General features: G+C 39.5%; 1 protein-coding gene across 1 annotated transcript; it reads right to left on the bottom strand.

Annotated features, from left to right (window-relative positions):
* Positions 1 to 314: 314 nt before the first annotated feature.
* Positions 315 to 23236, bottom strand: LOC123670464 (helicase POLQ-like). The gene is made up of 16 exons (XM_045603958.1): positions 22531 to 23236; positions 22157 to 22335; positions 21477 to 21668; positions 21130 to 21211; positions 20234 to 20433; positions 15583 to 15728; positions 14688 to 14849; positions 11345 to 11514; positions 9408 to 9618; positions 8004 to 8152; positions 7281 to 7432; positions 6968 to 7063; positions 6455 to 6546; positions 4306 to 4498; positions 1472 to 1606; positions 315 to 450 (listed from the first exon to the last, which is right to left on the bottom strand). Exons 1-16 carry the CDS (start codon positions 23234 to 23236, stop codon positions 379 to 381), a joined length of 2937 nt encoding a protein of 978 aa, XP_045459914.1. The 3' UTR covers positions 315 to 378.
* Between the last annotated feature and the right edge of the window lie 1542 nt (positions 23237 to 24778).

The following is a 24778-nucleotide window of genomic DNA, read 5'->3' as shown; positions in this document are numbered from 1 at the left end:
TTTACAGCGACAACGACTGCGAAGGAAGAAAGGGAGCCCTCTCGGAAGACTCGGGGAAAACGCTCGCAAAGGGTGTCTTCTAGCGAGATCGCACCTCAGCTTAGTACGTCGCATATATTATGTTAAATCTTCCGATAACTTTGATATCGCGATGTAGGATACGTCAGTTTTCTCTAGTTTGTATGTCGCGAGATAGATGCCGCCACATACCTATATTATTGTTTTATTATGTTATTATGACATGAAATAAAAGTTAATTTGACATTAGTATTTTATTTACATATAAAAATATATTACATTTATAACGAAATTTATTTTATTTTTTGACGATTAACTCATTACTTAATAAATTTATTTTCGTGGTTTTATATGGTTATTTCATGTTTTCAAATCTTCCATTACATCTTCAGCCTCGGCTCTCAAATTTTCTACTTTTTCTATAAGCATCATCTGCAAGATAAATAAATATATATCTATACATATAATAAAATGGTAGGAAAGTCAAAACTTTACACTGAATATTTTTTTTTAAAGAACACTTGGGGTGTGATCTACAATCGATACCGAAGCCAAAAATATAGTTTATAGAATTTTTATCTATTTGTCTGTATGTATGTCCGGGATAAACTCAAAAAGTACCGCATGGATTTACTTCAAATTTGGCACGAATATTATCAAGAAGTCAGGTCAACATATAGGCTACATATTATCACGCTATCACCTACGGGGTACGAGCAGTGAACCTTTATTTCTTCAACGCATTCTGTAACAACGTGTAACGACGCATATTTGAATGTCGTTATTCTGTTAGTAACCATACTATAAGCTAGCTTCATACTATAAATAAAGATGTTCTGTAATATATTTCCGACGCCGCGTTGGCGCAACGGTTACAGCCATGGATTCTACCAGTTGCGCTGGCGGTTGCGGGTTCGATCCCCGCACATGAAAAACATTTGTATTGGCCATACAGGTGTTTTCCGTGGTCTGGGTGTTTGTGCAGTCCTTGTGGGTCTCCCCACCGTGCCTCGGAGAGCACGTTAAGCCTTCGGTCCCGGTTGTTATCATGTCCACCTGATAGCGATCGTTACTCGTAGTAGGGAATATATTCGCCAACCCGCATTGGAGCAGCGTGGTGGATTAAGCTCTGATCCTTCTCCTACATGGGGAAAGAGGCCTATGCCCAGAAGTGGGATATTACAGGCTGAAGTGTAAGCGTAGTATATTTAGTATCAGCATTGCACCCGTGACAAACACCCAGAGCACGACAAACATCTGTATGGCCAATACAATTATTGTTATGTGCGCGGATCGAACCCGCAACCCCCGTTGCGCCAACGCGGTGAGAGTCTACGTGAGAATTAAAGAACCTGTAGTTAAAATTCGACACCCACATTGGCCACTGAGCTAGCTTACTTCTAACATTTGCGCAAACAAAAAAGGTAGAAGACAGTATATAAAATATACAAACCCTAGCAGAGCTGATGAGATGATCAGCAGCGGTCCTCGAGAGATGATTAATTGAGGATGTCAACTCGTCCACGGACGCTTTGGCGATGTCCTCGATACGTTTATATCCCGCGCGTAGTAACTGCATCGCTCGGGCCTGCATAATTAAAATACTTTGAAATGAGTTATACCAAAAATTGGGCATATAATTTGAGATTTGGGAAGATTTTTTGATACCAACATACCGATACCATTCCTTTTTCGAGAAATCGGCCAATTGTTTCTGCTAATGATTGGTGTTATTGAATTTCTATTTAGGTCAACAAAATAAGGTGTCTTTTAGTGAAGGCAGGTAAGAACGGAGTGCTGCTCCAAATTTATATAGAAGATAGTCGTTACAGGATATGTGGTGATGGATAAGCGCAGTAGACATATGGGTAGACGGTAGAGTTACGAGTACATACAAACTCGTTGACCGCAGGGCTGGCTTTGTCGCGTGGTGATTATGGGTAAAACACACGAGTTCACGCCAATTTTGGTGCGAACTTGTGGAAACCTATGTCCAACAGTGGACTTTATTAGGCTGAAGTGAGTGAGTGACAAACTCGTTATAGCTTGAGCAGTGCACGGAAGCTGTACAGCGACAGCATGTCGCATAGTACAGTAAAGAATGGTACAGTAGGAAGCAATACGGTACAGTACAGTACGTTAGAGTACAGTACAGTAGAGCACAGTACGGTAGAGTACAGCACGGTACGGCGCGGACAGCAGGTCGCCTGCTGTCCGCGCCGTACCGTGCTGTACCTTCCTCACGGCGGGCAGCGCCAGCAGGCCCTCGAGCGCGGGCGCGGCGCAGTGCTGCAGGCGCGCCGCCAGCGGCTCCAGCAGCGCGCGGAAGCTCCACAGCGACAGCTCGTCGCACAGTACGGTACAGCACGGTACAGCACGGTACGGCACGGACAGCAGGCGACGTACCTTCCTCACGGCGGGCAGCGCCAGCAGGCCCTCGAGCGCGGGCGCGGCGCAGTGCTGCAGGCGCGCCGCCAGCGGCTCCAGCAGCGCGCGGAAGCTCCACAGCGACAGCTCGTCGCACAGTACGGTACAGCACGGTACAGCACGGTACGGCACGGACAGCAGGCGACGTACCTTCCTCACGGCGGGCAGCGCCAGCAGGCCCTCGAGCGCGGGCGCGGCGCAGTGCTGCAGGCGCGCCGCCAGCGGCTCCAGCAGCGCGCGGAAGCTCCACAGCGACAGCTCGTCGCACAGTACGGTACAGCACGGTACAGCACGGTACGGCACGGACAGCAGGCGACGTACCTTCCTCACGGCGGGCAGCGCCAGCAGGCCCTCGAGCGCGGGCGCGGCGCAGTGCTGCAGGCGCGCCGCCAGCGGCTCCAGCAGCGCGCGGAAGCTCCACAGCGACAGCTCGTCGCACAGTACGGTACAGCACGGTACAGCACGGTACGGCACGGACAGCAGGCGACGTACCTTCCTCACGGCGGGCAGCGCCAGCAGGCCCTCGAGCGCGGGCGCGGCGCAGTGCTGCAGGCGCGCCGCCAGCGGCTCCAGCAGTGCGCGGAAGCTCCACAGCGACAGCTCGTCGCACAGTACGGTACAGCACGGTACAGCACGGTACGGCACGGACAGCAGGCGACGTACCTTCCTCACGGCGGGCAGCGCCAGCAGGCCCTCGAGCGCGGGCGCGGCGCAGTGCTGCAGGCGCGCCGCCAGCGGCTCCAGCAGCGCGCGGAAGCTCCACAGCGACAGCTCGTCGCACAGTACGGTACAGCACGGTACAGCACGGTACGGCACGGACAGCAGGCGACGTACCTTCCTCACGGCGGGCAGCGCCAGCAGGCCCTCGAGCGCGGGCGCGGCGCAGTGCTGCAGGCGCGCCGCCAGCGGCTCCAGCAGCGCGCGGAAGCTCCACAGCGACAGCTCGTCGCACAGTACGGTACAGCACGGTACAGCACGGTACGGCACGGACAGCAGGCGACGTACCTTCCTCACGGCGGGCAGCGCCAGCAGGCCCTCGAGCGCGGGCGCGGCGCAGTGCTGCAGGCGCGCCGCCAGCGGCTCCAGCAGCGCGCGGAAGCTCCACAGCGACAGCTCGTCGCACAGTACGGTACAGCACGGTACAGCACGGTACGGCACGGACAGCAGGCGACGTACCTTCCTCACGGCGGGCAGCGCCAGCAGGCCCTCGAGCGCGGGCGCGGCGCAGTGCTGCAGGCGCGCCGCCAGCGGCTCCAGCAGCGCGCGGAAGCTCCACAGCGACAGCTCGTCGCACAGTACGGTACAGCACGGTACAGCACGGTACGGCACGGACAGCAGGCGACGTACCTTCCTCACGGCGGGCAGCGCCAGCAGGCCCTCGAGCGCGGGCGCGGCGCAGTGCTGCAGGCGCGCCGCCAGCGGCTCCAGCAGCGCGCGGAAGCTCCACAGCGACAGCTCGTCGCACAGTACGGTACAGCACGGTACAGCACGGTACGGCACGGACAGCAGGCGACGTACCTTCCTCACGGCGGGCAGCGCCAGCAGGCCCTCGAGCGCGGGCGCGGCGCAGTGCTGCAGGCGCGCCGCCAGCGGCTCCAGCAGCGCGCGGAAGCTCCACAGCGACAGCTCGTCGCACAGTACGGTACAGCACGGTACAGCACGGTACGGCACGGACAGCAGGCGACGTACCTTCCTCACGGCGGGCAGCGCCAGCAGGCCCTCGAGCGCGGGCGCGGCGCAGTGCTGCAGGCGCGCCGCCAGCGGCTCCAGCAGCGCGCGGAAGCTCCACAGCGACAGCTCGTCGCACAGTACGGTCCAGCACGGTACAGCACGGTACGGCACGGACAGCAGGCGACGTACCTTCCTCACGGCGGGCAGCGCCAGCAGGCCCTCGAGCGCGGGCGCGGCGCAGTGCTGCAGGCGCGCCGCCAGCGGCTCCAGCAGCGCGCGGAAGCTCCACAGCGACAGCTCGTCGCACAGGCGCGCCGCGCTCGCCGCCTGGGACGACGACGACGACATCACGCCCTGCAGCACGCCTCGCGACACGCCGTACCTTGGCGATAACCACGTGATGAATATGTACGACGTCACAATACTCTGCATACTCAGATGACAGGAGCCGGTTTACACTTGTATACACGGTCAAACTGATTCACTAACCACAGTCGCACTCATTTACTTGCCATAGTCGAACTCATTTACTGTTCACAGTCAAACTCATTTACTAGGCATAGTAAAACTCATTTACTTGTTACAGTCGAAAACGTTTACTTGTCCCAATCGAAGTCAATTTTTTAATTATTTTTACTTGACATAAAGAGAATTTAGATTAAAGAGAATTTTTAAAAGAGAATTCAGAAAATTTTAAGGACATTAAAACTATTAAGATTTTATACTGCACGTTTGTTAGGAGTATCTTAGAATATGGATCAGAGATCTGGAATCCCCGCTATAAAAAGTACACAAATAGAATCGAGCAACTACAAATGAAATTTGTTAAGTTTTTGTGTTTTCGTCTAAAGCTACCGTACTCCTCTACTATTTACCTTAATCAATGTGCACGATTCCACTTGCTTCCTTTATACAAACGTCGTGAAATTGCTGACATTATTTTTTTAATAAAACTTATTACTAATAAAATTAACTCTCCGGAACTACTTTCTAAAATTAATTTCATTGTACCATTGAAATCAGTACGGCACTACACACCTATTCAACTACCTCTGGTATCCACAAATTACTGTCAAAATGCTTTCCTGTGGCGCGCGAGTAAAGGCTTAAATAATTTGTGTAGACAGAGCGATTTTGATGTATTCTGTTCGGGTGTGGTGGTGGCGAGGCGATTATTGAACCAGAATTTCTTTGCATTGTTTAGTTGATATATGTATATGTAATGTTCAAAAAAGGTTATGTAATAATATCTTGACGTGCAACTACTCTGTCCGCATGATATGTTTATTTATGTACTAGTTCTTATACGTGAAGACCTTTCATTAGCCAAATGTTGTTTAGTTCAATTTGCTATGTGTTGTTATTTGTGCTGTTGGTTTTCCGAATATTAAATAAATAAATAAATAAATAAATAAATAAATAATTAATCGAACACACAATATATTTCATTCAAACTCATTTGCTGACCGCAGTGGAACTCATTTACTAACCACAGTCAACCTCACTAACTTGACACAATCGAACTCATTTACATGCAACAGTTGAACTAATTTAAATGCCACAGTCAAACTTATTACTAGCTACATTCGCACCCATTTATTTGCCACAGTTGAACTTATTTACTAACTACAGTCAAACCTATTTATTTGCCACAGTTAAACTGATTTACTGACCACAGTCAAACAAATTTACTTGCCACGGTCGAACTAATTTACTGACCGCAGTCGAACTCACTTACTTTACACAGTCGAACTCATTTACTTGACATAGTCGAATTAATTTAGTTACCACATACAAAATTCTTTATTTGCCTGACGACAATCGAATACATTTCCTGGTCACGGTCGAATGAATTTACTTATCACAGTCGAACTAATTTACTTGCCACGGCTGGGAGTCATTTACTTAACGCAGTCAAATTCGTTTACTTGCCACAGTTGAACCCATTTACTGACTACAGCCGAACTCATTTACTTGCCTCAATTGAATTCATTTACTTGCAAAAGTTGGACTTATTTACTGGCCACAGTCGAATTTATTAATTAGGCACAATCGACTTCATATACATACAAATTAGACATAAACAAGGAATTTTGTGTACAGTAGAATTTTTTATGTGTTTATCACTCGAAGGACCAATAATGTTTATATAAAAATTATATTTTGAGAGAAAATTTGTAGTAACTATAAACTTTTATTAATATTATAAAACAGAGGAATAGTTGCTTGTTTGTATAAATGCGCTTGTCAGTGCCGACCGATCAAATAAAATCAAAAAAAGTGATCAAATTTTTTATTATGGATTTTTATTATTTTTAAAAATAAATATTGCACTCACTTTTCAGCGACTGCAGGAAACGGCATCTGTCTCCAAAGATCTCTTAACATCAACGCGATATAAAATCGACAAAGAACACTCTCTGGAACGTTCTGAAACAATAACGTATTACGAAATCTTGATGAGTTTTACTTGCACAGGACTACCGCGATTGGTATTTTAAAATTCCCGATATTTCAGCGACTTTGCAGATACCATGTGGCTGTCATGGACCATGACAATCGCGGTACTTCCCATAGTAAAATCAAGTACAGTGGTGACCGAGTAAACTTAAAAACTTATTAGTTTCTGAGAATCCAATTTTCAAAATACTTTTTGTTTTATATAACCTATAATTTTAACTTAACTTGTAGGCTGTAAATCATTACGTATCCGACCTAAAGAATAATCGATAACCTATATGAATTAAACCAGATCCCTATTCATAAAACGATTCGTTTTCCTCGCGGAAGGTTTAACTTACTGGGATCGTTACATAAAAAAAGTTGAATAGCTACATTTAATAGTACTTACAGTGATAGGTTTCCCAGTCATCATACGAATAGCGTTCACTTCTGTTATCCCCAATACTTTCGCTGTTTGGACACCCTCTTCATCCAATTCACAATACTGTAAAAAAAAAAATATGCAAAAATATTTTTTGTCCTAACTCCGAAATTTTTAAACATTATTCCTGAATTTTTTTAATTTTTATTGAGTTAATTTCATTAAATACACACTTTACTTATTATATTTATATATTGAATAAATAAAATTAATGATAATAATAAATACCCCACCGGCCTAGACCTAATTTTTTCCAAAAAAAAATCTTTGTATGTCTTACCAGTGAATAATAATGTCGATAGTCAGGTTTTATGCCGGAGTCGTGCGGTGTTACCAAGTACAATAGATGTAAACTGTCCATTAGTACTAAACTTCTTGACGCCACTTCCAAATCTTTTAAGAACCTTTTAGCAACGTTTAGTTCCATACATCCTAAAAATGTTCATAATATTTAATGAACAATATTTTTAACATGAATATTTTAGTATTTTTTAAATTATTATTTTTTATATTATTATTTTTATAAATTATATAGGTATTTTTTAAATTATTAATATAAGGTACATATCTTAGGTATAACCAATGAAAAAATTTAAGAAAACTTAAAGAAGATATGTGCATATATGATAGTGTCCACACTGTATACCACTGCTGAATACTTAAATTGTCATAAAATTGATTTTAGATTTCCAAGTTTTTCGAAAAAAGTGCATGCGTACAAAGTACACATGTCAGAAGTGAAACTTCTTTGGCAAACTAATTTTTAAGTCTCGTTTATATTTATAGAAATCTAAAGCTTTAGATATCCGTTCCAGCGCCATCGACAAAACGTTGCCGTTTCATCAAGACGTTGCCGTTTCATCCGTAAAAATGTTACCCTCGTGCCCCAAAGAAGTTTCACTTCAATATGAAAGTCCTTTCAAAGTAATTCATAGTTGGTTATAAAAAAACTCAAGTGATTACATGAATTAGGTATATGATTTACAAAAGTTTTTTTTTTTACCTTTAATAGCAGCATTCCCAAGTTTGCTGACAGCAAATTCGGTGTCATCGTCCATAGTGTCTATACTCCCACCACCCACCACTTCTAAAGCACCGCTCTCGACGAGCGAACGTATGGACTCGTCGCATACTTGGTCGATGTCTACTGACCTAGTTAGATATTACAGATTAACTGGACAGTTGGGGTAATATATGTATTTATATATTTATTTCAAATTGAAAAATATTCAGATAGAATTAGCAATTACTTTATTAGGTTTTTCTTTATTCACTTCTCATTTATTGAATCTAGTAACACACGTTACGTTAAGATTTAGAAAATAGACAGTTTTTCATAATAATCCAAACTTTAGGAGTTGAATCACAAAACCTATTTTTGAAGTAAAACTTCTTTACGCACGTTTGATTTGGGGAGTAAGCTGGTGAATGCGTGACGAGAGCGTTACGAAAAGTGTAATCGGATGGCGTGGACGGAGCAAGAGAGAGAGATGCAAAGATGCATTTTCATTCTCTCTTTCTCTCACAGTCAGTTACGTTTCGCTCAGTCATCATCAGTTTACGTTACAAAGTGCAGGCCTGTTGTGTAGGCCTATAGCTAAAGAAGTTTGACTTCAGTTGTGCGGTTTAAAGCACACTCATTTTTTTGTGTCATAACTCCTAAAATATCAGCTACTCCAATTTTTCTCCGCACGGGTCAACATCACACACTTCTGGGTAAGGCTCCGCAATTGGGCATCGATTTATAAGGTTTTGGGGGAGGGGGAGTGGGTTATGCCGTCTATGTCAGTTCGTATCCTGTTCGTAAATAACGTGTGAAACTTGCGGAACGGAGCATGAGTGCCCTTCTCGCAGCGCTGGAGCTAAGGTGGAGTCATACGCGGAACTCTAAGGTATTGTAATAGCTCTAAATAACACTATTCTAACCTCAAAACTTTAACCATGATATCCCCATAATCATGGGGTTTCACACGGTGGGAGTGATAACAGAGGGTAACCCACTCCCCCAAAACCCCATAAAGCAACGCCCGGTAGTCTATAGGTTAGCCCACTTTCTGTAACCACTACAGCTTCTTTAGAGTGAGTGAGACTCGCGTGAGCGTTACTACAGTACGGCTGCACTAACGCGTGCGGCGGCGCGACGGCCAGCAGCGCGGCGGCCAGGGGCAGTGTGAGCGTTACTAAGGTACGGCTGCACTGACGCGAGCGGCGGCGCGACGGCCAGCAGCGCGGCGGCCAGCAGCGCCCGCAGGCGCGCGCGCGAGGCGGCGAGGCGCAGTGTGAACATTACTAAGGTACGGCTGCACTGACGCGAGCGGCGGCGCGACGGCCAGCAGCGCGGCGGCCAGCAGCGCCCGCAGGCGCGCGCGCGAGGCGGCGAGGCGCAGTGTGAACATTACTAAGGTACGGCTGCACTGACGCGAGCGGCGGCGCGACGGCCAGCAGCGCGGCGGCCAGCAGCGCCCGCAGGCGCGCGCGCGAGGCGGCGAGGCGCAGCGCCGCGCCGCCCAGCAGCAGCGCCGCGGGCCGCAGCGCGCTGCGCGCCGCCGCCAGCCCGCCCGCCAGCACGGCGCGCAGCCGCGCCCACTCGCCCGCACTGCACACCGCTACGCTCTCACCTGCGCGCACGGGTGGGCGACACTTCAGATTTTCGAAGTGAAACTTCTTTAAGCGCATGCAGAGGGTAAAATTTTTACGAGCGAAAGGTGCAACGTTTTGATGAAACGGCAACGTTTTTTGTCGAAGAACAGTTAATGTTGTTTTTGGTAAGTAGAGCCACCTAGCGTGTACTATGAAACTACAAAGGTTATTACATTGACATCGATAGTATTACACTGCAAACTAACTAGATGGCACTGGAACTGAAATCTAGAGCTTTAGATTTGTATAAATATAAACGAGACTTAAAAATTATTTTGTCAAAGAAGTTTCAATTCTGACGTGTACTTTGTACGTACGCACGTTTTTTTTTTCATACAACTAAGTCAGCAAACAAGCGTACGGCACACCTGATGGTAAGCGATTACTGCAGCTAATAGATGTCTGTAATACCAGAAGCATCGCAAGCGCATTGCCGACCATACCCCCAATACCACCAGGAGCTCTGGTCACCTTACTCACCAAAAGAAGACAACACTGCTTAAAAACAGTATTATTTAGCTATAAAATCTTCTGTGAAGTCGAGGTACTACCCCAGTTGGGCTATTCCAAATCTTAAGCAGGAAATTTCCTGATGTACCCTACCTTAGTTAAAAGTTAGGTCTCTATATCCATATAACGATTCGTGTTGCTTACGAAACGTTTCATTTAGGACATGTTGTATTCGAAATTGTAAGCAAAACGTATTGTTTACTGAATTTAGGAACTGAAATTCGAAAACACACTGCGTAGAGCATGTGAATCGACTGCAAATCATTGCAGGTTCAAAGTGAAGACATCGTGACAATATATTGGAAGCATTTTCAAGGCATATACATTGTACATTTGCCAACCCAATGAAGTGGCAAAATGAATTATAATTCTATCTTTCTATCACAAAAATTGAAATCTATGTATACCTGACCATAACACATTTGCTGACGTTTATTAACAACGATTTTCAAGGCATGTACATTTGCCAACCCAATGAAGTGGCAAAATGAATTGTAGTCCAATCTTTCTTTCATAGGAATTGAAATCTATGTACAACTGACAGTGGTACATTTGCTGACGTCTATTAACAACACTTATAGTAAAGATATCCTGTTCTTCATAATTATATTGCAATGTATAATTGCCATTCTTAAGGCTAACCAAAAAAGGTTTAAATGGACACCGCTTAACTAATCTCTTTCAACACTAATTCGTTCGTAAAAAATCCATACCATATAATTTATTATCGATTATATTTTTTTATGAATGTTAACCTCATAACTTTTGACTGGGTGGACTGATTTCGATGATTTTTTTTTTAATCGAAAGTGCTGCGTGTCATGTGATCCAATTGAATTTGAGATCTGACAAGTACCTACTTTTCGAGTTATATCTAATAATGCGTATTTACTTGACTATTTTTTCGTCGACTTACGTTGTATTTATACTACATAACTTTTTACGGTGTTTAGCGATTTTGATAATTCTTACTTTAATCAAAAGCTAATTTTTTGTCATATGGCCTCATTTTCTGATCGAGATCTGATAACTACTTTTTGAGTAGTCTTTGATAATTTGTATTTACTTGGCTATTTTTTCGTGTTCCTACTTGTCGATGTAATTGAAGTCGGCTTTTTTTATTTTGCGAACAAACACAATTATTGCGTACCAATTCAAATCCAAATAATCTAGGAATTAAACTAAACCACATACCCGCTTCACACACTCCAGCTCTACCAGCGCGGCCAACCATTTGTTTATACGCTCCCAGGGTTATGAACTCTCTGCCAACCAAAGGAGCGCGGATTATCACCCTCTTAGCTGGCAAGTTCACCCCCGCAGCCAGAGTGGACGTGCAACATATCACCGATATAACGCCAGACCTGACAAACGTGAAAAAAATGACATGGTTTTTTTCATTACTAAAATTATTTAAAACGGGATATTTGAGATAGAATTGAATAAATAATAGGTCTTTACCTATGGAATTGCCGTTTTTGATGAAATAAGTTAACGCACTTTTTTCCATATTTTTTATTTTTATTATTTAAAGTAATTACCCGTGGACTCAATGCATTTTTGCCAACGTAGTGGTAACTTACTTATGCATTTCTTGAAAAACTCTCCTCTCCTCTCTCGGGTATTGAATTTTTTTTCCGCCAAAAGGATGGCCAAATTCTGGAAAAAGTGGAAGTCTGTAGGGGCAAGATCTGGTGAGTACGGTGGATGACGGAGAACTTCTAACCCCAGCTCTTGTAACTTGGAGACCGTCTGCTGTGCAGTACGAGGTCGCACGTTATCGTGCAGGAGCAGCGGAGCCGAGCGATTGACCAAAGCTGGTTTGAGACGTGCGAGCTTCCCCATTATTGTGTTTAGTTCTTCACAGCACACATCTGAAGTAATGCTCGTGCCGTTTGGTAAGAAGCTGTAATTAATGACACCGGCACTAGATCACCAAACAGTTACCATCACTTTCTTAGGGGTCGTTTTTCGTTTAGGGCATTGTTTAGGTACTGAGCCAGGATCTACCCCAGTTGGTTAGAACCAACTAGCTGAGCACTTGCGATTGTCGAATAGAATCCATTTTTCGTCACAACAATACGATTCAATATACCTTCGTTTGTGAGTCTGTTGAGCAAGGCACGTCTCGACGCGTATTTCGCGCTGGCGTTCATTCAATTCGTGAGGCACCCATTTGTCAAGCTTCTTAATAATATTGTTTTAATGCTAGCTTCGAAAGCTGCAGCTAATTCAGCTGTAGTTTGAGAATCATCAGCCTCCGCAATCGCCTTTAATTCGTCATTGTCGACCAACATTTTCGGCCGACCGCGTGGTTCATTTCTTAGGTCGAAATTTCCGGAACGAAAGCGAGCAAACCAATAACGGGTGGTACGATCGTTAGTAGTGTTCGCACCGTAAACTTCGTTGATGTTGCGTGCCGCCTCTGTCGCTTTGCTACTACGACGGAACTCATACTCCATAATCACTCGAATTTTTAACATATCCATGATGACGAAAAACGTACAAATGCGATGTAAACAGAACGCTGCTAACCATTAAACAAATGACTAATTATAAAAAAAGAATTTTGTATTTTTAAAATAAAAATAATTTGAAATTCGAGTTCTTGGCGATTTTTATTTATTTTTATTTTTATTTTAGAAATAGCCAGTACGACGAAACAGCAATTTCATAGGTAAAGACTTAATACTGAACCAAAAAAATTTTATTATGTGGATCAAGTTTAAATTGTTTAATGCGTGTATTAAGTACTAGAGAACTGTAAATAAATCATCATCATCACAGCAGCCTTTCGCAGTCCACTACTGGACATAGGCCTCCACAAGTTCACGCCAAAATGGCGTGAACTCATGTGTGTTGCCCATAGTCACCTAGTGTTGCCCAAATGCAAGAACAAGACGAGACTTAGCCAGTCTTGGTCTTGGTCTTGCGCCAATACACCTGGTCTTGGTCTTGGTCTTGGTCTTGCGCTCCCAGTCTTGGTCTTGGTCTTGGTCTTGCAGCAAGAGTCTTGCAAGTCTTGCAATTACCTATTAGTCTATTACTATTTATTAAAGTTTACTTTAAATCTTAGAAAAACGTATTAGAATTGGAACATTGTGAGCTTGAATTAACATAGCCATAGTAAAGATCAAGCAGATTAATAAATAACTGAAGATTTGATAAGAAATTCGAAAAAGCAACTGACCTATATGTCGTTTTCCATGGAAGTAACTGTTTCTTAATAAACATTTATGATTTATAAGCTTACATTTGCTAAAACATGTAAAAAAACAAATTAATTACAATAACTTGACTGTATTTTAAAGAACAATACTTATCTGTCTAGAAAGAGATTGAACCCTCAACTTATAAGAAATTTAATAAAAGAGTTTTACGATTTATCATTTATTTGAATAAAAAATAAAATACAACACAAATCAACAGCTTTATCATTAGGTTATGATATTGCGTGATCAGTATAATGTATTCATTTTCATTCTAAGCACTCTGAAACTTATTTATTCTTTGGAACACCTGTAGGTACTCTTAAAATTCGAAATTATTTTGCATGAGTATACCTACGCCCTATGGCGGCAATCAAATAGTGCCAAATGTTATGATTTCGGCGTGGCGGCAACGATTGTTTTAGATTTCAAAAGAAGCCGCCGGCGCGTGTATCATAACCATGTACTTCCGAAAAGCGGCAAATTTCTTTGAGAAGTAAGTACAAAACCTTTGATGCCGCATTATCAAAGTGCCGATGGTTAAAACATAACTATGCATGCACTCAGTTTGATTTTAATAGATATTTTTTTATTCGCTATGTTTATGGTATTAGTCGTAATGCGCATAGGTCCAGTTTTTCATATTCTTTGATACAGTTTTTTGCGTCTCATAGAATTCCTAAGCGTACCTACCTATACACCGAACTGTTACACCTAACTACTCAGTGAAATAGCGCTAAGTCCTAGCTGCAAGACGCAAGAGTCTTGCAGGCTATGTCTTGTTCTTGCTCAAGTCTTGCACGGTCAGTCTTGGTCTTGGTCTTGCTAAAAATACGCGGTCTTGTTCTTGGTCTTGGTCTTGCAAAAACGCAAGAACAAGACCAAGACTGCAAGACCAAGACTGAATTTGGGCAACACTAATAGTCACCACGCTGGGCAGGCGGGTTGGTGACCGCAGAGCTGGCTTTGTCGCACCGAAGACGCTGCTGCCGTTTTCGGTCTGTGCTTTGAGAAGCCAGCAGTTGGATGGTTTGGTTGGTTTTACTCCTGAAGATACCGTTTTAAATTAGAAATACACAAACAATTTTCAAGTTACCCAAGTTTTTCTAACTATGTTATATTTGTTATCCCTTCTCTTTTACTCACAAACTACCTCCCCTTGTTTATGTATACATTCAACACTGCAACTAAATGCATAAAATGTTTCCCCGATAATTTTTAAATCACCTAAGTTTTTCCAACTATTCTCTCATCTATCCCTCTCTTTCACTCATAACCCCCTATACAACTCAATCGCTCTCCCCCCTTTTTTTTTATACATACCCTACCTGTAGGCCTGCTCCAGCAGCCCTCTCTCCTCTCCCGCCAGCCCGGCGTGATGGAAGGCCACTCCGAAGCGAACACAGTTCAGAAGTTCACCGGCCGCGCCTTCCCCTTTCAGGGCCTTTTGTAACGCGAGGCGTTCTTGTACGCGGTGATTCGTCATTTCCCTACGTAATTGGAAATAGAGTTGTGGAAATATTTTTGAATAACATTTTTTATACATTTTGACACATCATTAAAACCTTTTAATATGGTTCCCTTCTAATTTCAACTTAGTAACAAACGAAGAAAAACCGACTTCAATTATATCGACAAGTAATACAACGTAGGTAGACGAAAAAATAGTCAAGTAAATACGCATTATCAAAGATTACTCCAAAATTTGTAATCAGATCTCGATGAAATTTTAATGTGACCACACGATAAACATCGGCTTTCGATTAAATTAAAAATCATCAAAATCGGTACACCCCGTAAAAAGTTATGCGGATTTTCGAGAGCTTCCCTCGATTTCTCTGGGATTCCATCATCAGATCCTGGTTTCATTCTCATGGTACCAAACAGGGATATCTCCTTTCCAACAAAAAAAGAATTATCAAAATCGGTTCATAAACGACGGAGTTATCCCCGAACATACATAAAAAAATATATATACGGTCGAATTGAGTAACCTCCTCCTTTTTTGAAGTCGGTTAAAAAGTAATGAGAAAAAAGTTAGTCACCAATTACATTACCTGCATCAAAACTGAATCTTATTTCATTTGCATACAACATGCACCAACAGGTTAAGAAATTTAAGTTCACAAGTGAAGGTAATATCAACCAAATGCTAGACATCATTAAGTTCAAATATTAAAAAATCCTGAACCAGAAACAATAAAAAATGTAACTAGAACTAACTTCCTCTGTAACTTGCAGAGTAGGGCTGCCACATTTTCGCAGTTACGCTTGGTAGGACAGAACACTAGACACGAAGCCCCTGGAACTACTTCCGCTACGAGACCCCCCAACGCATCCGGATCTAGGGCACTGCCTGCCGCTGAATACTATACACAATATTCTGATTATTAAATTTAAACAATTTTCATAGTAATTTTGAATATAGAAACAGCACTCAAATCGATAAACATAGAAAGAATTGAGCTTCAGCCTGTAATATCCCACTACTGGGCATATGCCTCTTTCCCCATGTACGAGAAGGATCAGAGCTTAATCCACCACGCTGCTCCAATGCGGGTTGGCGGATATATTCCCTACTATGAGTAACGATCGCTATCAGGTGTACATGATAACAACCGGGACCGACGGCTGAACGTGCTCTCCGGGGCACGGTGGGGAGACCCACAAGGACTGCACAAACACCCAGACCACGGCAAACACCTGTATGGCCAATACAAATGTTTGTCATGTGCGGGGTTCGAACCCGCAACCGCCAGCGCAACAAGTACAATCCATGGCTGTAACCGTTGCGCCAACGCGGCGCGGGTAGAAAGAATTAATTCTATTTATTATGGAAATCACGCTGAATAAAAATAAAATAAAAAATAATAGTGTCGTGGATATATTATATATGTTACGCTCAAAGATCGAAAACGCTCATTGAGCGGAAAAATAGCTCACAACGCGATGTGGTCACAGTAAAACATCCACATAGCGAAATTCGTGTTATGGCTCTAATGAAAACGCGCACGACGCGTTGTGGCAATCAAAGAAAGACCAAGTAGCGAAATTCGTGTCGTGGCTTACATGCTATTCGATCTCAACGCGTTGTGGCAATGAAGAAAAGCCATGACGCGTATGGAATACTATTTGATTATAACGCACACTACTTTCCGATATAGATTCTACTAGACCTAGGCTGGAAACGTTTTGATAGATGTCCTTAAGAAATATTTTTCATTTTATAAAATCACGGCGTTTCTCATTATCAAATATATTAAGTATATAATTATATAAATTAAAATGAAACAATATTTATTATTTATTGAGATTACTTTATATTTAAAAAAATCAATGTATTAAGTAATAAATCACTGAACACAAAATATTCATATCATTTGTAAATTACTCATAATTCACATAAAATGATAAGGGTTTTAATATTTTCATGACAATTAAAATTCTTTCAAGAAATAAAAATATTTAACACAAATGTTTATTGATCACCAATAAACAACAACAATGTACCTATATTAGAAATAACTATAATTGTGAAAAATAAGTATTTGATTGCTATTTATTTTTACATGAACTATTACTGTGGCATTTTGAGTTGCATTTTATATTCTTGGAGCGACACTTGCACTTTTTATCAATACAGTATCTTTTGCAGTGGCACATTATAAACCCTTGCTTACTTCCAGACGATAACATAGATGCCGAGCGAAGTGTTAACGATGAAGTTGAGGGCACATCACAAATGTTAATAAAGTTGGTTTCAGAAAGTGTAAATTCATTACGTGCATAAAGTCTTCGAGTGTACCTTCCTTGTTTCCTAACTGGTAGAGACCTGATGGATTAATGCTCATAACAACACACATAACATTCCTGGGTGCTGCACGTCCTCTATCAACTTCAGGAACTCTAACTAAAACGTTAGAACCAATTTCAACACAGGGAAATTTCAAATTAGACAATGAAACCATTTTGTTTGCCTGTTCCTGTAGACCTAATTTAGCACATTCTCTTTCAACGTTTATGCTATTCTTTCTGAAACAGAGCTTACAAGTTACATTTGCTCTCTTTACTTTTTCTGTAGTCATAATAAAACTGCGATCAGTGCTTGTTTCCACAAACTCACGTAATTTATCGTAAAACAATTCTTTTTTATTCGTCATAATTAGCGCTGACATTAAAATTCACTCTCATAAACAGAAAAGAAATGAATAAAACTGAGGTTTCAATGCGTCTTTGCACCCGAGCCGACACCGAAAAGTAACAACCTGTCCGTCGTGATATGGTTAACACAATGAATGCTCAGAACGCGTCATGGCTTTTCTTCGTTGCCACAACGCGTTGAGATCGAATAGCATGTAAGCCACGCCCGAATTTCGCTATTTGGTCTTTCTTTGATTGCCACAACGCGTCGTGCGCGTTTTCACTAGAGCCATAACACGAATTTCGCTATGTGTATGTTTTACTGTGACCACATCGCGTTGTGAGCTATTTTTCCGCTCAATGAGCGTTTTCGATCTTTGAGCGTAACATATATACCTATAGGAATTAAGTTTCTTTTGACGGGGTATAAAGATAATAATTCAACGTTATTTATTGACGTTATTAATACAACGTTATTTTATTAATACATAAAGATAATAATAATAATAATAATAAAATAGTTTTATTTGCTCAAATTATGTGGTTTACATTATCTAGAAGCCCTGCGACCTGTGCTAGCTTAAGAAAAGCTGTGTTACAGGCCACAGTGTCTTCCCCAAATATTAGTTTATTGTTACATAATCAGACTTTGCGTTCAGATAGCGAAAACATAATTGAAACTGTAGACAAGGATGACAATAACACAATAATAAAACAAAAATTATAAACACAGAATTTGAAAACAAAAAAGGTAATTATTCGGGTATATATTTTGGAACGAAGTTCCTTACGGCAGGCTTGACATTTGGCTGGGCGACCGAACTGAAAAAAATGTGATACTAAAACCGTAAGAAAAATATATAACGGAAGTGACGTAATATCAGTCACACGACTGTATAATATGACGTTTGTAAAATTAAAATATTACTAGTAAACTTTTTTAAAATTATTTATGTAATTTTATACTGTCGACAAAAATAAAAAAGACGTTTTTTATTTCACTTAATAGTTTGAATTATTATTATTATTATTTTCTTTGATTTATTTTATTTACGGTATTTGTTATTTTCTAAAATACTAAATTTCCTAAATACTTTTATGTACATAATTAAAAACCAATCAACAAAATAAAAAAAAAATCAAGAACTAGAAAATATATATAAAATTCAACATTTTTTTTAAATTGTGTTGCTTCTATACTATCCGAAGGAACTTCGTTTTTTATTATGATTTCTTTTTGATAAAAATCAAAAACTACAAAATTGTCTTCATATATAATAATAGTAACAGCCATCACGTAGACACTGTATAGTAAGCATACTTAAATTATACATAAAAAATTTACTCCACGCATTTTCGTTACGGACTTTTTTTACCGGCTAGAGTACGAGTACCCCTTCGCATCGTCCCTTAAGGTACCTACTTCGTTCCAAAAAATAACAACGCTATAGTAGTATTCCCGAAAAATGAGAATAATTCCTTAAAACTGTACGTTTAAACGAATCCTTTTTTTAAATATAAAAACCGAAGTTAAGGAAAAAGTACATGTAGTATTAATGCGCGTTTCCTACAATCTATCGATCACACAAAATCGTAATTTGTTTATTAATCACACAAATTTGGTATGGAAATATCAAAATTCTAACATAAATTAGTAAAATCACACACAGATTATTGAAACTTGCCACTAACTATCGAATTTACACTCATAATAAGTTTTAAAAATGTAGATGACATTTTATTTCGTAGTAGGCCGACAGATGGCGTTAGTTGTACTTTAAATCGCGCTATCGTTGACTCTTGCAAGTATGGTATATATTAGGTTTGACAATACCTGTTCGATAACTTTCCAACTTAAAAAGAATTAATTTTTTCTATAACGGACCGTTAATTTTTCAGTTAACTCGTCCGTCCACATTAGAACTACATATTTAGATACAAAAATACAAATGATTAGGAGACAATAATTTCTTTCATTCGATATCATTCATTAGTCATTACTTTGTTTACCTATTTTGATTTGTAAATTTTGACGGCCAATGTCATTGTTAATATCTACGAAATTTAGTATAGTTATACTAATTACTAATAACATTATAGTTATACTAATGATAGATAATTATATAATAGGTAATTAATAAGTACTCCAAAATTTGTCATATTTCTCATACCTATTATCACAATATATTATGAAAAATGATTATTTGCTAATGGGTTCGTCCAACCAACTTATTAACCCCATAATACCCCTTTGTGATATGTAATGACATGTAAAATCCCCCCTCCCCACCCCCATACTTTAAAATTACATGTATTTTTTCGTTGAAAGCAAATAGAAATTTTTAGAAAACAATTTTTAAATACAGGTATAGTCTAATTTTAATTTCATGACGCATTGGCGCAGCGGTCACATCGCTGTTTGTTGCGCTAGCGGTCGCGGGTTCGATCCCCGCACATGACAGTCATTTCTATTGGCCATACAGATATTTGTCGTGGTCTGGACGTTTGTGCTTGTGTATTGTGTTTCCGGATACACACAGGAGATAATCCTACTGGGGGCAGGTTAGTGTGAAGCGTTTACTTATTTATTAAATATAATCTTGAAAAATTACGCATTGAGATAAAAATTTCTTGACAGCCATAAAGGTTGCAGGGTGTTTGTTGTTTGCTTTTTTTAAGTAGTAATCGATATAAACCATAAAAAGAAAATCATAATAAAAATTAAAGTACTCACATCAAAAGATAGTTCCCTGTCTGGCACGATCTCCATACCTTCCATTCCCCAAACAATTTTATATAACATATTACCAAGTTTCACATACTCAGTCAACTCAACTGGCCGAAACTGTTTCTCGTATATATCTGCGTTTAAAAACTTTGCTATATCCGGTAGATTACCAATGGTGGCACTCATCCCCACGATCTGTATACCCTCTGTAAGAAAATAAAAAGCATAAATTTCAATTTATTACACTTACATTTAATTTTGATTCTTGTTTGATAGTTTTGCTTATATTACCATCTCTAGTAGTTAGTTAGTTAGTTACAGCATATGCTTTAATAATAATAATAATAATAATTTATTCTTTATTGTACACATTAAAAGAAGTTTACAATTTATTAAACAATTCAAGAAAGAAATGTACAACAGGCGGTCTTATCGCTAAACAGCGATCTCTTCCAGACAACCAGCTTGGAGGAGATAATGTGAAACAAGCGGAAAGGGTGTACAAACTTAAAATAAAAGAAAACAAGAATAAAATCAAATATGCACACATACATGCATACATATACACATACTACATACTACAAACAATATTAACTATACTAAAAATTACAGAACGTATTACATAAAAATATATAAATACACTACACACATAAATACATATAAACATATACACATACAAACATACATACTCATATACACATATATACACATATTATAAATTGAATTCAAAGCGTAACCTATTTTGAAGTGACAAACAATCGCTCTAACGATAAGTCAAAGAAAAAAAGTGCTTTAGGTACAAGACTGGTTTTAGGTTTTTCAAAATAAATCTACCTACAGTGTTTTGGTAAATGTTATAAAAAAAATTATAGAAGATAATATATTTTGAACAAATCACTTACTATTAGCAAATATAACAGTAGTCAGTAACATTTCGAGTGTACCACCACGTCCCGCCTCTCCGATTAGATGCAATTCATCAACCTTAATGAAAGAATAATCATACAATTTGATTTAAATTTGAAGGATTAATAAAATCAACTCTAAACTTCATCTTCTACAAATAAACAAAAATTTTTTTCTAAACTCAATATAATTAAGATATTAACTTCAAACTACTCCAGAATATAAGTATATTGCTGGTTGTCTGGAAGAGATCGCTGTTTAGCGATAAGAACGCCTGTCGTACATTTCTTTTTGTGAATAATAAATTGTAAACTTATTATTATTATTATAAGTAATAACTCACAACAATCAAACCGATCTCATCTAGTCGGTCCAACTCAATCAAACTTCTGATCAAGGCTAGCCCTTTTTCTATCGTAGCAATGTAAATACTGTTCTTTTTTCGTCTCCTCTTAGGCGGTATGTGACCCTTACCAGCCGCGTACTCTTCTAGTAGGAATTCTAATTGCAGTGCAAATGGAGCTAAGGACCAGATCTAAAAAACATATTAATTATAAAAAAAATTCAAAAACTTTTAGTTCACGTGTAATTTTTAAATATAAGCTTCTTAATATATAATTAAATATACATTTGTATGATTTTTAGATTTGTGAAGTTATAACTATATATACATATATATATATATATATATATATATATATAATGGCAGAATAAAAAAAAAGCAGATATAATTATGACAATAATTCTGATATATTAAGTAAGAAGTGGCCTTAATACTCAACAGTTCTAGTTGAATCAAGTTTGGGAAATATATTCCCAATATTTGCATTAAAACCCAACACAACCCACACGGAGAGTATGTAGTACTAGTCTACATTTTTATCATAGACACTGTATTGTATTTATAGTGATATTTCATAGTAGAGAAATCACGCTACCAAAATGAGCAATGCAGTGGATTAACTTCTTGTCCCTTTTTCATAAAATACATATTAATAACCATAATAAATCAAATTGTCTTACTTTTTCCTGTACTATAGCAACAAACGGTAGTATAAACAGTGCATTTTTCTTCCTGTTTAACACCTCCCTTAACATTAGCACTTCTGCTACTAAGGTTTTACCTCCACTTGTGGGTAAGGCGTATATCAAGTTACGTCTTTCCTTTATTGCACCTAAATTTAGACATTCTTCTTGCCAATCTGTATATAAAAAAACAAATGTACTTTAGAACAGACGACTGAAGTAAAATGTATGAAACATAACTATCTGTCTTTCTATCTGCACTAACATATATCCTCCTCTCAACTTCCATTCGCCTTGCCCGATCACACACTTCTTAATGCTCTCGTCACACATTCACCAGCTTACTCTCCAAGTCAAGTCAAAAAACTTACCATAAAACTTTTCAATATTTCTGTAAGTTTTAAATAATCCCTTGACAATCATTGGTAAACCATAAAAATTATTTTGAGTTACATTAACTTGATTCTTTTTAGATTTGATTATTTCATCTTTGTTGTTAGCTACAATTCCACTTTCTCGTATATCTAGTAAAAATGAGTCTTTAGTTTCAAACAAAGCACTATTATCACAGTTACGAATATCATTATTAATATTAGCTATAGATTGATTAAATGCATTAAAAGTCTCTTCAATCTCATCTCTGAATAATTTTTCACAATTCGTCGTAAGAATGCTACAGTCCTGATTTTGACTATATTTTTGTTCAAACTTTGATTCAAATTCACTATCGAACTCCTCTGTACAGTTCATTAGGGCATTTTCTTTATTCTTAGAAGCTATAAATGAATCCCAATTTTCTACATCCTTAAAAAAGCAAGTTTCAAAAACGCCTGGTGAACCTGGTATCTCGCTGGTTACAGAGCTGTTACTAGGTGATGCTGATAAGTATTGCACTTGATTGCATGGCAGTGGTGGAGACTCACATTTGCTTATATTAGAAAGCCGCAAATGTGTTGGTGTACTATTTACAAAAGGCGAATTTTTTGTTTTAACTGGTGTAGGTCTAGTTTTTCGTATACCGAGCCGACGTCGCTTTGGTGTGACGTTTTCAGAAAGTACTCGACTATTAGAACTCATTTTAGGTATAGTAATTAGGTATAATCATTTATTTTATTAAAAAATACTATAATCCATTTTTGTGCCCGTATTTATTTTGTAAATAAACAAGAAGGCAGCATTAGTTTTTTTTGTCAGATTGACAGTGACGTAACGTGACAGTGAAGTCTTGACATTACAATGTTTCTAGGTGACATTGGCGAAATCATCTGTGCTCATTTGGCACTACTGAAAGCCATTAACCCTTAAGAAGAAGAGGAAGAAGAAGAAGGCATTAAAATGTTAAATGTTCAGAAAATAAAGTTTTAGATTATTTCGCTTGTGTTAAAAATTTGACAATGACCCTCACTTGTAATCGAAGCATTTTGATTTACGAAATTATGTGATTGTATGCCTTTTATCTTCATTTATTACTAGCTGCCCGGACAGACTTCATTCTGTCAAAAGCTATTATTATTCTTGGGCTCAATTAATGGCTTTCAGTTTTGCCAGGGGGCACTGTAGATTTCGCGAATGTCACGTGGGATAGGAAAGGCACGAAGGAGAATGATCAATGTGGTTGAGATTGTAAGCTACATTGATTATTGCAGACAGAAAAAAAATAGTCAGGCTTTTGTTGTTAAACCACAACCCTGTCAAAACTTAATAATAAAAATTAAATAAATGTAACGTTTTCCGAGTGATCGCAATTTTTGTTTTTAATGTTTTTTTATTATTAAATCCTTCCGTGGGCCATAAGGGACATACAGAAAATATATTAGCCGAAATGGTCGAGCCATTCTCGAGATATGCGCTTAGCAACATAAGTTTTTTTATTTCACTATTAATCACTATTTGATTAATTCACTATAAAACATCCCATAGTTGGGCAAGGCAATTGGGGGTTTAAGCTTAAACCACACGCTGTTTTTTTTATTGCAGATTGCTGAAGTATTTACCTTTAAGACTTTAGTAATGAGTGCTATGCTATGTCTATGATAACAAACAGGAAAAGCAGGATTACATACTCTCCGAGACTTTGTAAGGAGACTCATAAGGACACATACCAGAAACGAATATTTGTAAAAATATATATAAATGACAAGTTCGCGCCAGACATCCCGGTTTTCCGCAATCCTCATCCAGCCTAAACCGGCAATCTTACGTAGATCGTCGGTCCAACTGGCCAGAGGGTGTCTCAGACTGCGTTTGCAAAGACATTTACTCAAGGTATGAACTTGGTATTGTTTTTTCTTGCTATTAGGTTTTTGGTTCTTTGTACTTAAGAAATTTTAGTTACAGTTCTCGTCTAATAAAGAAGTGGACTTTTAAAGTACAAGTTAAATCTAGATATATGTTAATTTAAATTTTTTTATTGATTATTATAAACAAACTTTGGTTACCTTCTAAACACAGCGGTTCAAAATCTAGACAGTCATAAATCCGCTATTGCATAGACCTTTGTTCTGTTCTATTTTTGTCATAATATTGACTACTACTACTCATTTTACTCACATTGTTATAATTTTTTATAAGGATGTGATACTTATAGAGAAAATTGTGGTTTTAAGCTTAAACGTGCTG

The sequence above is a fragment of the Melitaea cinxia genome, chromosome 4 (assembly GCF_905220565.1).
Source record: "Melitaea cinxia chromosome 4, ilMelCinx1.1, whole genome shotgun sequence".
NCBI classification, from domain to species: Eukaryota; Metazoa; Arthropoda; class Insecta; order Lepidoptera; family Nymphalidae; genus Melitaea; species Melitaea cinxia.
The sequence above is the reverse complement of the archived record's forward strand: the minus strand, read 5'-3'. Positions and strand labels throughout refer to the sequence as shown.